Source organism: Carassius auratus, chromosome 18 (assembly GCF_003368295.1).
Source record: "Carassius auratus strain Wakin chromosome 18, ASM336829v1, whole genome shotgun sequence".
NCBI lineage: Eukaryota > Metazoa > Chordata > Actinopteri > Cypriniformes > Cyprinidae > Carassius > Carassius auratus.
The window spans coordinates 5,480,483-5,498,695 of record NC_039260.1 but is presented as its reverse complement, the minus strand read 5'-3'; the positions used below and the strand labels follow the sequence as shown (position 1 = coordinate 5,498,695).

General features: G+C 35.5%; 1 protein-coding gene across 1 annotated transcript; it reads right to left on the bottom strand.

The window, feature by feature from the left end:
• Positions 1-2: 2 nt before the first annotated feature.
• LOC113118216 (protein arginine N-methyltransferase 8-B) lies at positions 3-15,532 on the bottom strand. The gene is made up of 10 exons (XM_026287225.1): positions 15,424-15,532; positions 11,295-11,534; positions 9,464-9,619; positions 5,876-5,939; positions 4,587-4,729; positions 4,397-4,484; positions 3,548-3,663; positions 1,356-1,506; positions 541-662; positions 3-137 (listed from the first exon to the last, which is right to left on the bottom strand). The coding sequence occupies exons 1-10, from the start codon at positions 15,490-15,492 to the stop codon at positions 54-56; spliced, it is 1,233 nt and encodes a 410-aa protein (XP_026143010.1). The 5' UTR covers positions 15,493-15,532; the 3' UTR covers positions 3-53.
• Positions 15,533-18,213: the final 2,681 nt, after the last annotated feature.

Here is an 18,213-nt window from a genome sequence, read left to right as displayed (position 1 = left end):
CTCTGCTTCTCTGAGTACTGTCACAAACTGTCTCTCTCGCCACTGCTGGATACTTAGCGCATCTTATAGTCATGAGCGATAGCAGCCTCACAGAGCTGACCTTTAAAATCCAGCTCAAAGCTGAAGTCCAGATCACGCTGGAAAGACAAACAAGAAGGTTAAACTGCATTTTAATTATAATATAATAAAAAAAACTATATAAGAAAGTTGCATTGAATTATACAATTTTATATTATACATCTTATCATTCAAAACTTTGGGGGCATTATTATCATTATTATTATTTGTATATTATTATATATAGTTTATTCTGTGTGTATAAATTTAAAATACTTTTATAACATTACAGACAAATTCTAAACATATATATATATATATATATATATATATATATATATATATAAATATTGAGCATCATGGAAAACATATTTTTGGCTATACTTATATTAACTAACTATAAAATAAAATAAAATATAAAATGTGTCTTGAAAGCATATTTTACTTTATGTTTCCTTTTGTATTAATTAAGTAGGTTCTTACTGCGTTCTTCTCGTTTGGCTTCATGCTGACAGTTCCGACTATCTCCTCTCCTCTTTTCACAGTCAAATATTCCTCCAGATAAAACACTGTCTGCTTCCAATGTGTGTACGGGGAATCAGGTGCTACAATAGAGAAAATATATTAAATATTAAACACATTGTGACGCTGCTCTATGAAACGCTTGATTCTGATTGATCAGATGTTGGATTCTGAAGTCAAATATAATGACCTCTACTGAACACTCCATGCTCCATAGCCTTTATATAATTTATCCTTTAATATCTAAATCTATATTTCATGTCAAAGTAAATCATTGTTTCAGAAGCAGCTATGCAATAAGGATTAACTACAGCTGATCAATATTAGTCATGATCATCCTGTCTTTGTTTTATTTTTATTTTTTTAAAACAGACATAAGACTATATAACATAAAAAAATGCTGTCATTGCCTGTATTTCTTTTAAGACTGCTGCCAAAAAAGAAGCAAACTCTATGTGTGTGAATTAGAGAGAAAATAAGGACCCGAAGTATGAGTTTTAGTGTTCTTGCCAAACAAAAGATCACTTGTGCTTCTACCCATGAGGAAACGCCTGTGCTGACTGAGCAACCTCAAAGGGCAATAGAAGTTAACAGAGCCCTCAGATCACTGTATGTATGTAGCTGGTTTTCATTTTAGAAATCCATTTTCTTGTTGCCTATTTTGGTTTAATGCCTTTGGAAGTGCTGTGTCAAACCTGAGCCACTAGAGGGCAAACATCAACCACAGAGTACTGTGATCCAAGCTGCAGAACCTAGAGAAGTATAAAACACTACACCTGTGGAGAAGCCGGTCTTTTTATGACACTTGGTGAATTCGATATTGAAGTAGGTGACCAGAGCGTGGACATAATCATTCCTCTGGATCTGCAGACAGAACGAGGAGGTGAAGGACAGTTCCTCTGGCTTCACTGTGTAGATGTCCACTTCCTGTGAAAAGATGAGCAAAGCTTAAAGTTGTTATTTCATGGCCTGAGGAACTTGATGGCATTCTCAGCTGGGTTTCTTTTAAAGGAATATTTTAGCCAAAATCGTGGACCCCGGTTGTCCTCTCACATCAAAATCCACTGGTATATTTGTTTAAAACGGTGTTGTTTTCGCTTGGAAATGGTGTTTGATCTGTGCATATTTCTCTCCTGATTCAGACAAGATGATTTTATCTTGAGAAAGCAATATTTTTAATAGAGCACTCATATTTTAGCTGGAAACATTAAAAAATTGTGGATTCATTAAATTCTTCCAAATCTGTTCCAATGATCAATCAACTCATCTACATCTCGGATGACCTGAGAGTAGGTATGGTATTTTTAACAATTTTTCAAACTATTTCTTTAATTAGCGATTATGTCTTAGAATTTTCTGCTAACATTTCTTATGAGACAGTTGCTAAAATATGGTAAGACCATAGAGCTATACAACTGATATGGATAGTCTCTGATTATTTGGTCTTGGAGGAATTGAATGAGCAATGTTGAAGTTCATTTTGAGATCTTTGACTCTTCGTTGGCGACTTTAGTATCTTCTGAACACAGTGTGTGGAATTCTCCATTTAATCTCAGAGTTGTCCAGGAGAAACGTGAAACATTAAAGAGATCTCTTTAGTAATTTCTCTTTACTGCGGGAGAGAGTAAAAAAGTTCAGCATCAAGCTTGATCTCTATCTCTTCTAAAATGTCATACTGTACTGCTAGCATCTCAATAATCATGTTAGGATACTATTACTGCTCTTGGATCAGTACGCTCAGACAGCTGTTTCGGACTCCATCATTTCCAGACAGTAAACTGAGCCCTGCCTCCACCGCTGATATACTTGCCTGAAAAAACAACAGTAAACTTATTTAAGTGCAAACCTTTCTGTATTTCTCTGTGGTTTTATATTCCTCTCACCCTCACTTTCCATTAGACATCAAGTCTCCCATTTGTAAATGTGTCCAATCTACTTTACATTAAGTTATAAAGCTCAAAGTTTGACATAGCATTAATCACTATATCAAACAAACCAACAGTGTGTGTGTGTGTGTGTGTGTGTGTGTCACACTTCCATTCACCACTTAATTTAAGTGCCTTCATCCATTATGTCCCAGCTCTGCTTCATTGAGCAGATCTGATCTTTAAAATAAGTCGAATAGGCTGAAATATCACAATATAATTTCCTCTAAGGTCAGTTCAGGACACTCAGTATCAATCAGTACAAAAAGGAATGACTCCAAGTGGCACCTAAAATTTCATTGCATTATATTTCAGATAGCTTTTCTTTTTTACTTGTTGTAGCATTTAAAATGTTTGATTTTACTTTTGCATTTTTAATGTTTTCCCATAATAATGTGAAAATAATATTCAGATTTTTAAGACTGGTGCATCCTTAGTTAAAGTTAACTAGACAAATTGCTAGTTAGTTTTTTGATATAGCTATCATTATTTGATTATAGATTATGGTTTGACATTGTTATTTAATGCAATATATATTAAGTAGCTTAAAAAAGGCCCACTATATGTGTTTATCTATATTTGTACAGACGTGCAAAATTCTCAAATGACTAGACTTCTACATATCAAAGTCTTCTCTGATTTACATCAAAGTTATGGATAAGTAGTGACAGAGCAGCTACTTTATATCTGTAAAAAGCTGAAAAAGCCTTTTGTTTCAAATATATTTTTTCATATTATCTTTCCGCAGTTAAAATTAGAGGCTTGCAGATGTATTTCACAGTCCATCTGTGGAGCCATAAAATTTCCAGGCTTGATGAATCCGATTCAACCAATAATCATCTCATCAGCACCTTCTCCAGTGGTTTATAATGAAATGAAATTGCATTTCAACGGATCATTATGTAACTGTCACACTCGGTGATACAGCTAATGATCGCTTACATACTAATGCTGCTGTATTCTCTGTGGATCTCACTTCAGCTTCTCATCCAGCACACGTATGGTGAGAAACACGACTTCTGTGAAGTGTTTTAATGGCTGACCTTGATCAGGCAGGCATTGGATACCACTTGTTTTGAGTCCACGATGTCCACCAGTGGTTCTTTCATAGCTACGTTCCTGATGCAGGTCATGTCAAAACCATAAACGTTCTCCCACCCTGCTCAAACATAAAATCATTAGATTTTTGATGAAGGCCCCAAATAAAATACTCTACAAGTATGTAAAAATAAGCACTTAATTACATGTCTAAAAATTCATTCAAATCCACATGCATAGTGAATGATAGTACATGCATTGGAGATTAGAAGGCATTAGCATAAACTGTCCTATTGTCAGTTTTCTCTTTTACACTTTTACACTGTAAAAGTTAAATCTCATTAGATCTAACCAAATTATTTGCAGTATTATAGATCTATTTTATTGTATCAGCTTAGAAATGTGTAAACATGAGTGTATTTGGATAGATAAAACCCTCCTTTATAATACTGGATGTTTCTGTGTGCGTACCGTATTTTTCGGACTATAAGTCACACCTGAGTGACTTAAGTCGCATCAGTCCAAAAATACGTCATGATGAGGAAAAAAACATATATAAGTCGCACTGGACTATTAGTCGCATTTATTTAGAACCATGAACCAAGATAAAACATTACCGTCTACAGCCACGAGAGGGCGCTCTGTGTCTTCAGTGTAGACTACAGGAGCACTGAGCAGCATAGAGCGCCCTCTCGCGCCTGTAGAGGGTAATGTTTTCTCTCGGTTCATTTCTCTCGGTTCATGTCAAATTAATTTTGATAAATAAGTCGCAACTGACTATAAGTCGCAGGACCAGCCAAACTATGAAAAAAGTGTGACTTATAGTTCGGAAAATACGGTATTTTGGGACTCACAGTGAATCTTGAAGTCCTTGTACTGTCTGTCTTCAATGGCCACCACATATAGAGCAGCCCTGTCTGGGAACATTAGACCTCCAGGTTTCTAAAGATAAAAAGCAGTGTGTTTGTTCATTCTGTAGAGACACTGGCTGTATATAAAGTATACACACTCACATGAACGATCTGTACACACGTAAACACTGACCAGCCATTTATCTCTGGCGTAGATGACTGTGTTGAGCATGGACTCATAAAAAAGGCAATAACCCATCCACTCTGAGATGATAATGTCCACCTGATCTACCGGCAGCTCTGTCTCTTCCACTTTCCCTTTAAAGATGGTTATAACTGGAACACAGACAAATAAGGGCACAGAGACACTTGACAGATCCTTTCTACTCTTTGAATTTTTAAGGCCAGTTAAAAGATGTGGGTCAAAGCTTGCGTGCGTGTCAGAGAGACTCCAGCTAAGATTGCAGCACCAGCTTTATACTGCAGTGGTCTAAACGCCTGATCAAAAATGAAGCATCATTTTATAGCAAAGTCTTGTTCAAGCTAATAGGAAGAGCTTTAAACTATTAGAAATATGCTGTTTTCTGGCTAACTTAAGGCTAACTGAAAACATACAGAAAGAGAAATGTTTCATTTGAACTTTGACATGTTTTTATGACTATGAATAATCACACTGGGCAGCCATTGTACTAATAAAAATATGTTTTATATATATATATATATATATATATAGAGAGAGAGAGAGAGAGAGAGAGAGAGAGAGAGAGGGGGGGGGGGGGGGGATAGAGAAAGAAAGAGAAAGCATTTTGTCTTGTTTTCCAGTAAACGAGAACTTTAAAAATTAAGTAAATCTATTTTGTTTTAGTTTTTATTTATTTATTGATATTGATTCTAGGATTCTATTCAGCAAGGATGCATTTAATGGGTCACAAATGACACTAAATACTTTACATTGTTAAAATAAAATATGTTTTTTATTTTATTTTATTATTTTAAAAATTATGTTATATATTTAAATGTATTAAAATAGACAACTGTAATATTACAAAAAATGTACTGTTTGTATTACAGCCATGATAAGCATAAAAGACTACTTTTTCAACAAAAAAATAAAATAAAAAATAATAATTACCCCTAACTTTTTGAATGGTACGGTTATTTTTAATTTGAAAATGTGACAAAAATACATATTAATGTCTTTTTTGTGGGGAGGCCAGTGTCCTTGATAATCATATTCTCCTTTATATTTATTATGAATCATACTGAACATTTACAGTTTCAATTCCGCATAATATTCAGATACTGCAGAGGTTTTAAATTGTGTATATTTAAGAGGCTGAATAGAAGAACGCTTGACAACCACTCTTTATCCTGTCGATGTCTCCTCCTATTTGTCATTCACTTTTTCTCACACACCCACACGAGCAAGCGAACTACACAGAAACTACTTATACAATATCTACACATTTCATATCTGCTTACCATTGTCCAGGTGATTGGCCTTGATGATTTTCTCAGAGTATTCTGATATACTTGAGCATTCAATCTGAGAAAAACAAAACAGAGTAACATGAAGATTTAAACTTTCTAGTTTGGTGATTCTGTTATAGCTGGTAGACCTCTTATTACCTTCTCTAGCCTTATATCCTCTGATTAGTACAATTAGTGTGATTTGAATCTTTGATGAATAAAATATTGTTTTGAAGAATTATTAACTATTTAGCATTCACAAACCAGATTCCTGTCCCGTTGTCAGACAGCAATATACGTAAATGAGCACACAGAGTAACGGGGCTACCAGTGGCCTGAGGCTAAAGGGAAGAGGAGAGATTAAGTAGAAAGCCGTCAGCTGTATAAGTGAGAGGCTGATTCCAGACAGCACTGATCCCTCTGCCTCATGACGTCCCTTTGTTTTTTTCCCAGCCATCGTTAGTGTCCATAGCCATCGCCGTCAACTCCAGTGGAGAACAAAGAATCAGTCAGCTTCGCTTCAACTGACAAACGATCAGAACCTACATTGCAGGCCCACCTGTTTCTGGAAAAAACTCACGTACTGCAGTGGGTCAGCATTAAGTTTAAAAGTAATCGGAGAAGCCCATAACACAGTCAGCACATTTCCAATCTCAGAAGAAAAGTGCTTGATGTACATGATCAAGGCGAGAAAAGTGCATGGGCCTGAGCTGCGGTGAACAGAGATCAAGGACAAAACTTTGTGAAGAAGACACCTTTAAACATGATGATTTTAATCTCTGTCTTTCATTCACAGTTTGGGTTATTTGGGTGGAAATATTCATTTAAATAGCTCAACAGCTACTAGCAAGCTTTGTTCATTCAGAAATATTTTGCTAAACATTAAGGGACTTGCTTCAGTTTGTAAAACTGTTCAAAGTAATGCACTTACAAAGGAGTCTTTGTATTAGTACAAATGTTAAAATAGATACTCTTTCAAAATTACAGCCATGGGATTGCAGAATTATATGTTAATGTACTCAAATTGATTTTTCGTGTTCCTTTTTTATTTAAACAATTTAGTGTGACTTGACACCATTTTGATTTAGCACCATTGTATCAGGTTTCTGGTTCAAAATTAAAAAAAACTTGGCTTAACTGTGTTTTCATTTTAAAAGAACATGTTTCAATCAAGCAGCTCAATCAAAAAGGTAACTTACTGTGCTAATTTCCTTTGTGTTCTCATGTCAAGACAGATTTAAGAAAATCAACTAAGTTTTACATGGTATGTGTAGGACATAACAAGAGGACTGTATCCAATGAAACAAAATTATGCTGGTAACATAACCATGAGTGCATCCACTTAAAACAGCAATTAAAAACTGCAATATAAAAAAAAGATAATTTAGACAACTTTTGTATAGATAAGTAATACAGCCACAAAATTAAAGTCATATACACTTCTTGTGTAAATGCATTACTTTAAAAAGAATTTGCAAACTAAGGAATGAGTCAAAATTAATTTATGATATTCACCACGTTATAGGTGCAAGTTACATGTGAAAACAATTAATAATCTAGTCTCAAACATCATGAACGTCCACAAAGTCGTGAGCTATTAGTAAGCCATTAATATTTTACATTTCCATTATGAATTTGGCAGACACCGTTACCAGCAGCAGGTTATATTGTATCTTATGCTATACATTTTATACGTTTATATATTTACTAGGAGTTAAAATCCATGATTTTGGCTTTGCTAATGCCATGCTCTATTTTTAAAGTTATGCAAAATGTATTATTAATTATAAAAAAACTACTCTAAGCCAAATGTCAAATTCCCTGACCTTCACTGACTAAAAGCTGAATTTCCATGACCTATAATGAACAAAAAAAACAGGCCGCTGTTGTGCTGAGCACTGATCAGACAAAAGCCAGCCACAGACAGTATTTTAAATCCATCCATTTTCATAGTGCAACAAATACCAGTTTGCTGCATAATGGACTGTTTTTGTATATCTAAAATAACTAAACAACTAAAACCCTGACACAATTCATGTTTAAACATGGCAGAGTCTGTTCATGCGTTAAAAATAAGGTGGATATAAAGGCCAGAATATTGTGTCAGAGAATTTTGAGCTGGCTAGCTTCACTCAAAATTTTCCTCAGAAAATGTAATAATCTCATTTACATTCTGCATTGCAATTCTGAGCAAGTGGTATTTTTGAGTTTGTGATGAGCACTGTAACATAGACACTGAGGAGAGTTTGCGCTCTCTGGCATTTAAATATGATGAAGCCATTCAGAGAATTGTTCATTATCACAGTGCAACTGGATAAGAGCAGCGAGGTGCAAATCATATCAGCTCAATTACAGCAGAGACCGCGGCTCAGACTGACACCCGCACGCGGCTCAACTTCCCGACAAAGTTCACTCTCCTCCAAAAACCGAGAAAAGCTCTCAGAACATTCTTTCCCAAAGGGTTTCCAGGACACATTTTCTCTCTCTGCTCGTACTCTAACTTGGCTTAACAAGCTTTGGCTTTAGTTCTCGAAGCGAAAGTGCAAAACAAGCACCACATGGTCAATGTGGCCTTTCTGACCTTTACTGCTTTTTCCACTGTCTCTTTCTCAGTTTTATCCAAAGAGCCAATTACCACAGCCTCACAATGTAGTGTGTTAGAGTCTGATATATCAGCACAGCCAATAAAGGCAGCCCGCTAAGAACCTTCACTAACCACTGGGGAGGAATGCATTGAAGGGAAGAGAGTTTAATGGACAGGACAGGAAGTGAGAAAGAGAAAATAGAATTGAATCGAAGGTATTGCAATACAGAAAAACAGAAGGGGCCCCTGAAAAAAAAAAAAAAAAAAAACATTTCTATGGTGGTGTTAGTGCTATAGTGCTGGTCTGGTTGTGTCTTGATTGTGTGTGTGTGTGCTGATAATGATATGCTGGTCATTATTTTTATACTCAAAATCATTTAACAGATAAATCGTCTTAAAATACTCCAGAATTGTTTTAAAATAATACAGTATTTTTTTAATACATTAAAAACTAAGAAATAAAATCTGTACAAATAAAATTTTTTTATTACTATTATTACTATAATAATATTACTATGGACTGTAAATCTGATGTATAAATCACCACATATATAAAACTGACTAATTTGACTTGATTAACTTTAATTGCATTACATTATGATGGTAAAGGTGATATAAATATAAAAACTATGAAATGAGCATGCAAAATTAATTATCTAACATTGGCTGATATATAATGAATACTGAATGATTAATGAGTTATATTAACATACAAGTGTTTGCAATAATATACAGAGACTAAAAAGACTAGAATATCATGTTGTTATGGATTTTAAGCAGGCCATTTTCCTGTATTGAACCGCTTTGAACTTATATTTATGATCCTTATTATGAAATAAGTAGGTGGTAATATGACATCATATTTCTCTACAAAAGAGGATTATGCGTTTACACCTTCAAAAGCTCTTGGTGCGACTGCCACACATGATGCTATTTTGAGCTGTGCGAATGGTTCCAGCAGGGTAGGAGGCTACAGGCTCATGCTGTTTTAGGCATAAGGAGGGCCGCCCTCTTACCCCATACACGTGCTTGGCTCCGGCCTTGGCAGCAAACATGGAGAGGATGCCAGTACCACTCCCCACGTCCAGCACGATCTTGTCCTTGAAGATGTGTTTGTTATGGTACATGGAGTTCCTGTATGTCAACGTCCTCACTTCGTCTTTAAGCATTTCCTGTACATTCATGCACAAATATATATACACACGGTGATATTTTAAGGTCCAATTTTCACTATTAACCATTCAAAAATTACAGTTGAATCACTGATGTCACATGGACTATTTTAACAATGTCTTTACTACCTTTCTGGGCCTTGAATGTGTCGGTTGTGTTGCTGTCTATGCAGGGTCAGAAAGCTCTCGGATTTCATCAAAAATATCTTTATTTGTGTTCCGAAAATGAACAAAGATCTTACAGGTTTGGAACGACATGAGGGTAAGTATTATGACAGAATTTATATTTTTGAGTGAAATATCCTTTCAAATTTAATGGATCTAAAATACAGCCATGCAGAATAAGGCATTATCATGTGCTTTATAAGTACCAATAAACAGCCAGTATGCTAGTTATATATATACAATATACATAGTAGCTCTGAGTGCCAAGTAGGTTTTACAAGAAAATACTATTTCAGTTTAATTCAATGTTCTGCTTCCTGTTTATTTTATTTACCAATTTATCAATTTCTGAGTTGAAATTGTTTAGTAAATCCTACACCAATTGTTTTCAGTGTGTATTAATATGGTAATAACTCATTAGCATGGTGTATACAGTATATAAAAATACCATGGCATTGAAACATACATCACTGCAGCATGGGTTAGCTAGATCTTTTTTTGTAAAGAGCATTTAAAATGTTGTCTAGGTAGGCAGCTCACTTTGATTTGAAACACACCCAATGAATTATTCAGTCTTCACCCTTAACCCCTTCACCCTTCACCGTTTTGGGCATGGACATATCTTGGTACAGTATCTTACCATACCATTCAGTTTTAAAACACAGCCACAGCCAACAGCCAACTTCTGTATCATGTGATGCACACACATTTCTTAGGCCTAAATTAACATTTACTATAAATATCATCTTACTGAGACATATCATTTGTAGATATAGAGTGAAACTGATATTTACTGTATGTGCATTTTACGTAAATAGTCTGCCATACTGTTTTAAAGATCTCATTGTTTTACATACTGTATACAGGGTTAATAAAACAATGCGATTATGACATCTATAATCAATAAAAATTCAATACCTAGTGATATGCCTGTCTAGGTGACATTAGGTCATTATAAGTGTGTTTAAAAACACTTATACTAAAAAGCATTATGGTATTGTCTTGTTTTTTTGTAGTACCATAAAAACATACAGTATATTAGTCTGGTCCTGATTCACAACCATGGCTATTATTAGCATTACTGTACAAAAAAACGAAATAAGACTACTACATGGATCTCTGACAACCTGTGAGAATGTAAAAAAGCTTGCTGTCACCATTACAGCACGTCTGCTCAGATCTATGCAGCTTTTTGGGTCTATGCCTCTCTGTCACATTGAGATGAAGGAAGGGAAAAATATCTGACCTATATACTAAAAATGAGTCTGAACAAAATTAATCTTGCAGGTCTCGCCTGAACCTCCTGTTCTCCCTGCTCTCTCATCCTATAATTCAATGACACCCCCCCCCCCCTTTCTCGCTCCTGCTCCATTTCTCTGCATATTCTGCATTATACATAACTCCCGGCATACATCAACATGACTGATGTCGATTACCATGAGAACTTATACATCTCACGTCTCAGCATGTCTTTTAAATGCAAGCATCCGCTGCTCTGATGTGCACATACCTCATGAATGCCGAAATGGGCGTATGAGTCAAAATAGTAATCCCTGGAGGTCATCTCATCGGGGTTGAGGAACTTGGCCATCTTTCCTCTGCCGGGGCAGCTGGGTAAGCTGGCTGAGTGAGGGGTGTGAGGTGCGTGGGAAGGGTGTGTGGGCCTCTGGGAATTATGGACCGATGACACTGGTTTGGGTAGAGGAGATGGCTGGACCGACTGGGATGGGGCGGCACTCAGGGGCTGTTGCTAGAAAGGGGAAAAAAGGTTCAACAGGTGAATCTGACAAAGAAGTGCTAATTTATTTATCCCCAAAATAAACAAAAATTATCAGTGTGGTAATTAATAATAAAAAAAATGGTGGTAAAAAATAATTAAAGCAATACAGAAGCACTAAAAAAATTGTGACACTTAAACCATCCATGAAAATTTTTAATGTCTAACAAAGTAGCAAACTAAGAAACTTGACACCTATAATGCAATACATGCATACATGATACATACATACATAATACAAATTTTTCTACCATGGACTAAAAAAACATGAACATGGTAATTAGTAAATATATATATTTTTTTTTTTCTCAAAATTTTGAGTTGAAATTAAGAAAAGGTATAACACTTTTTTTTAAATGCCGTAAGGTTTGACATTTTTCTAATGCAATAACATTGAGATTTTTAAGTGTCCAAATATTTCTTAGAGTCACTGTTTTATTTAAATGTAATGTATTAATATATTATTTATTATATTACAGAACATATTTTTGTTGTATTGCTCTTTTTTAATTGACTTTTTTTTCTTTCTTTTTTTTATTGACCTGGACTGTTCTTAATGATATCACCCAAACTATGACAGATTAATGTGGTCCATGATCCTTCAAAAAGCAAAATAATGACACTATATTCAGTGCTGTTTAAAAACTGTTATGATGTCAGGAGAGTCTTCCCAAAATGTCTATAACAATTCCAAGACCTGGCAGAGGCAGTTTGTGCCCTATGAGCAAAGGGAGCACAGGACAGTTAGACTGGCGTGAAAATGACTTAAGACAAGCATTACATATGGTGAGCCTCTCGGACTCTGATTAGCACATCTACATCCTGCAGAGAAGCTTGGCTATTCCTCTACCTCACAGAGAAAATACTAATGAACCATTAGCCCACACTGTAGACACCAAATGAGTATTAAAGTGCCATTAGCCACTAAAAGCTTTGAAAATACAGATGTAAATCTTTAAAAAAAAATGTATGTATATATATATATATATATATATATATATATATGTGTGTGTGTGTGTGTGTGTGTGTGTGTGTGTGTGTGTGTGTGTGTGTGTGTGTGTGTGTGTGTGTGTGTGTGTGTGTCATTATATAGTCTTATATAATAAAAGTTACATATTATAAAATACATCTTTTTTTAATATTAAGACTCCTGGCGTTAGTTAAAAGTCTAAATGGGCAGATCATGGTTATTTTAAGTTTGAAAACCTCTAATCTATAACAATTTTCTACTATAAAAGCACACAACTCTTCATGTTTGGCCCTTACAGTATATCCTACATATCTCATATGCTGTTTTGCAATTTTGTAATACTGAAGATATGTGTGGCTGTTTTTGTATTTGCATAAGTGTACCTATATTTGCCTGTGGGAGGGTGTGTGCTTAGCCTCTCGGCTCAGGGGATTTAAAATAATGAGTGTCAGCAGAGGGGAAGAGCAGCTGTATCAAGAGGCGTAAAGGTGTTCGGATTGCATCTATTAGAATGATGGGAGGAGGAACACATGTCCTTGCCCCTCCAGTCAGCTAACAAATCTCATTCACGTTCTATTTTTAACCTCAACAAATGGCACATTTCGGCAACACTCCACCTTTCAACCATGCTTTTGAGAACTCTAATAGTTTTTTTCGTGACATAACTGGATTGATGTGCATGAGAGGAAAAATAGGTGCTCTTGGGAACCTTTCACAAATAGAACTGCCAGCGTTTTTTTTCTAGTGTAGGTTTATGACAAGGAACAACTTAAGAGTTTGAGTTGTTTTGCATTGCATATCTAAATCATTAATGTGTTCAGAACAGCTCTTATGAATTTTACAGATTTATGGGCAGGCCTCTCTGCTTTGGCTGGGCATCATCTAATAAAGCTGCAACTGCCAGTGTGCATTTCCGAGCTAAGTGGTGTTTTCTCGAGCAAGATCCCCTACTGTAAGCTTTATAACTTTGAAACCCAAACATTCAGGTTTATTTCATATATGAGTGGGTTTGCAAACTTATCAGGTATTTGTAAATATTTTACGTAAGACATACATACCATAGCATTACAAAATATTTGATTACTCAATAGTCATCCATGGTATTTCATTTTTGACTATCATCACTATTTATGTTTGTCAAACATGAGTTTCATTTAAAGCCTACACTCTTAAAAATTGTTCTTAATTGCCATCATGGTTCCATAAGGAACCTTTAACATTTTTAAACTTTCCATTGCACAAAAGTGGTAATTCTATGGCATTACTCATTACTGTGAAAACCCCTTTTGGAACCTTTATTCTCAAGATAGTAGTTCCATCTTCTCTCTGTGGTAGACTTTGACAGACTAGCAGCTGTAGTGCAGAGCAGTCTTCAGTGTACTTGCTATTTTGGGAGAGGTATCAGAGGTCAGGCAGGATCCATCACAGGGTTTTAAAGATCCCTTGACATTATACGCTAACCTACTGCTGCGCTGAACTTCGAGGAACTTATAACAAAAGCATCCTTATATAAGGCCATTTTCTTCATACTTTAATGAACATGGATTAGATTTCATGCTTTCGTGACTATGTCAGTACATTCCAGCTGGCTAATCCCTCACTGAGTATTGCATAAAGTTCAAGGCCACTAATGAAAGTGGAATTCATCAAAGTGTTTAGCTCAGTGGCAGGGCCAAATTGCAACCTCAGTAACCTTTCCTTCCCATGCATTGTTTCCACTCCTTGGTAGTCCTGATATTTAAACCACCAGCCAACTATGTGGATGATGACTCAGATATTCAGCTTTCTGCACAGCTGTAAATGCACTCACTGCCCTCCGCTAAAACTCTGGGCTCATACTGATATGGGCACTCGGATGCATCAATAAGTAGTCGACACTGGGATATGTTCAAGCAAGATTCAGCTATAATGAAGGTAATTTTTTAACCAAAAATTATTTCAGGCTATTCGTTTGGATGTTTCATGATTTATAGCCTACTGTTTTAAACTGCAATAAATGTTCTATATTTTGATATGGATTTCATATGAAAGATGTTTAAAAGAAAGAAAAAAACTATTTCAAATAAGTTCCTTCTAAAACAGCTGCTCTCCCCGACGCAGGTGCAGCACCAAGGACAGCGACCAGACTCCGCAAACCCTGCACCAACGATCACAGAACATTAGCAGCTTTGCTCAATACACTAATTACAATCAATCACTAATTAGTAATTTGCCTTACGCTAGTAAAGTGTCTCATAGACAGTGCACTTTTTACAGGAGCAGTATAGGGCCTTCCTTTGGAGCGGAATTGAGATTGTGTGTTTTACTCACTGCATTAACCTTTGCAGAAATTGAACCTACTAACCTTTGGTTACCAGATAAGCCAGATTTATTTCAGTTTGTCTGACTTGTTGCCAGTGGAAAATAAAAATAAAATAAAATACAAATTTACATTTACTTATATTACCAGTAAACGCTTAAGAAAAGAAGTCGCGTGCACCTGCAAAGGTAACCATAACAGAACGCCGCTTCTGCTCTTTCCTTTAGGACCAAAATTGACAAAATACAAATACTGTTGATATTTAGCACTTTATTATAGGTTTACATTTCATAAAAATGTAATGACATGTGAAGTGTGCTGGCCTGGCATGGAACAGCAATTTGCTTTGCGCGAGAGAAACATCAAACAAATTGACCAGCGAAAAATAGAAGTTCGTTCGTTTAAACACGTTGACAAACTGCAGAGTTCAGTGTAATAGGTTTGTACGCTGTTATAAACACGGCGAAACTCAAAACCTCAAACGCAGAGTTACTTTTAAACAGAAAATGTGAACTATTGAGGCTTAGTAACTCAAAATGATAAGAACACATTTAAGTGTATTTATATTTGACCTGTTAATCCACGTCGCTTACCTCAGTGCTTTCCGTGTCCGCCATTTTTCTCCTGAGGAGCAAACAGCGGGAGGAGTGTTTAATTCCCATAAGAGCTGACGAGATCGTGCGATAAATAAATGACAAAAAAAAAAAAAAAAAACCTATTCAAACGTCTTCAGAAATCCTGCAGCCTTCGCGTAATTACCTCACAAAATCTCAGAATTAATTCGAATCATGTTCCAGAAGATAAACGAGCCCTAAAACTTGTTGAAAGCCCTCCTGAATCCATGGTATAAAAGTTACCAATAGCAGCGGTTCCCAAAGGAGTGCATGGCGAACTCTCCATATCGTGGGTAAAATATTATGTACTTATAAAAAAGCGCCCCATCGTTCCATGACTTTAGTAATATTAGATCAGCCGGTCAATAAAAGTGTAAATCATTCATATCTCCGTCCTTTGGATATGGAATAAAGTCACTTTTGTGCACCACAGAAATCTCTCTATAGTATTTCAGTGAGCCAAGAAATATAGCTTTTTTGCTGCTATGACATCGTTCGTCGATCATTGATGAGATTCTCATACGTAGGCTGTAGCCTATATAAAAGTGGCTCAAAGACGTTGCTCCACGCTCCGGATCTCCCCAAATGTATTCTCCCTTTCAGAAAATAGCGAAGGTAAAGTTCCTCTCTCGAGATGCTGAAGGATCTTAAAGGACAAACCAGTTGGATTCCTTTAAATGGAGCAGCGGGAGCCAATGAGGTGTGCTTTCACCTCGCCTCCATCCTCTGACCGGCTGAATGTGATGAGGAGCTGAGCAGGTCCCAGTGCTGCCCCCACACACGGGAAACTTCAATCAGTACACAAATGATCATCGACTCAAATAAGCGGAAAATAAACACCTCAGGAGTTGTTTATCAGTTTGTGTTCTGTTTCTCTATCGCTTTTAATTTATTTAGATTAAGCTCTCTCGAGACATTGTTAAAATGTTTACAATCACATAAGCTGAAAACTCCAGACACGTCGATATTCTGAAATAGCTTTATATATATATATATATATATATATATATATATATATATATATATATATATATATATATATATATATATATATATATATATATATATATATATATATATATATACATACATACATACATACATACATACATACATTCATACACACACACACACACACACACACACACACACATATTTGTATAAGTTGGTAGATCCCACACTTAGCGTGAAACTGTTCTTACACATTTGTGGGTATGCACTGTTGATAAATGAGGACCCAGACGTGTATGTCTTCTTGAAATGGCCATGTTTACATGAGCAGCAGTAGTAATAGTTTTAATCGTTATTTTGTCATTATTAATTGATATATTCTTCTCCTTATTTATTAATTTGTTGGGTTTCATTTCTTTTTAATTTTGCTCCATTATCAAACCTCTTTACGCTTTATCAGTGTCCTCATATTTATATTATATCTCCCATATTCCTTTTTAACACCATATATCTTCTGAAACTTCTTGGCCCCTCTTTGAATCTTGTGTTGCCTATGATGTTTAATGGAGATTGTGGTTCAAAGAGCTAATGACACCAGGGTGGATGTAACATCTGCTCACTTTTTGTGCTGCACTGAAGAGCTGCTGTTAGCTGTAATGTTCTATGAATTACCTCTCTTGGCCTTATCAGATTGCTCTCATCTTACAAAGTGCAGTAATTTAAGATATGTCCCTCTCATCTCCTAGCATAGGATAGGTAGTATGAAAAAAAGCAACAGGATGGAACAAACGATAATGGTATAGTCTCAACAAAAGATCCCTTTTGACCTGGTGGATGAGATGGATATGTCATTCTTCAACTGCTGAATGTCTAGAACGATGTTTTTGTCATTGTATTGATTTTATTATGCAACATTTTGTTGTATGCTATTCTACACTTCTTTTAAATTGCATATTTAAAAAAATTTCAAAATAAATATAGAAATGAAGTGTGGGAAATGTGTGGGGATTTCGAGTTTTTAATTAAAAGTAGAATGATTATTGTAAGTTACTTAAAATAATCTGGCTTTGCTTTTATTTGCATATTAAGATAAGGATTGCTGCAGCCAAGAATTTTGATGGGAGCATGAGGGAATATTCTGCACTCTTCTGAGAGCTGTGGGAGTTGTGGTGCTAGAACAGGAGCATGGGCTTGTGGGTGTTTCAGGAAGATTAAGCCGAACTGTGCACCAAGTGGGTGGACAGGCGTGAATATGCCAGGTTTTTACGCAATCTCAGAGTTTACAGAAAATGGATCAAAGTGACTGCAGACATGTTGACTGAAGGAAAATAAGTTTGTGTATAGGTGTAAAAAGGCAGGATGAATTCTGGTTTGTTGACATGAGTTTTAGTGAAGGAGCAGACTGTGTTATTTTAATAGTCATTCAAAAGGCGTTGGTTGCTAGGTTTTTTGTCTTCTGCGGGTTTTGTGTGTTGGAAATAAATGGTCATGATGCTGGTTCATGGACACGAAGTCATGGTGCTGGTTAATGGGGTTCATCTCACACCTCTCATTAGCGCCCCCTGGTGTTAAATAACTCTATTGGCATATGTGGAGCAAACAAAAATTAGCTCCTGATAAAAAGTTAACATATATTTATTTCATTGTATAAATTAAAATGAAAAAAGTCATCATCAATTGAATTGTTTTATATTATATTATATTATATTATATTATATTATATTATATTATATTATATTATATTATATTATATTATATTATATTATATTATATTATATTATATTATATTATATTATTAACTGGTAGAGAATTGCGTTA

Excerpts from the sequence above, each read along its gene's own strand:
- LOC113118216 (XM_026287225.1), bottom strand. The coding sequence starts at position 15,492 with ATGGGAATTAAACACTCCTCCCGCTGTTTGCTCCTCAGGAGAAAAATG. Across the intron at positions 5,940-9,463 it reads GAGCCAAGCACGTGTATGGG|ATTGAATGCTCAAGTATATC; the intron begins GTAAGAGGGCGG and ends TGTTTTTCTCAG. Across the intron at positions 4,485-4,586 it reads ACGCCAGAGATAAATGGCTG|AAACCTGGAGGTCTAATGTT; the intron begins GTCAGTGTTTAC and ends TTTTATCTTTAG.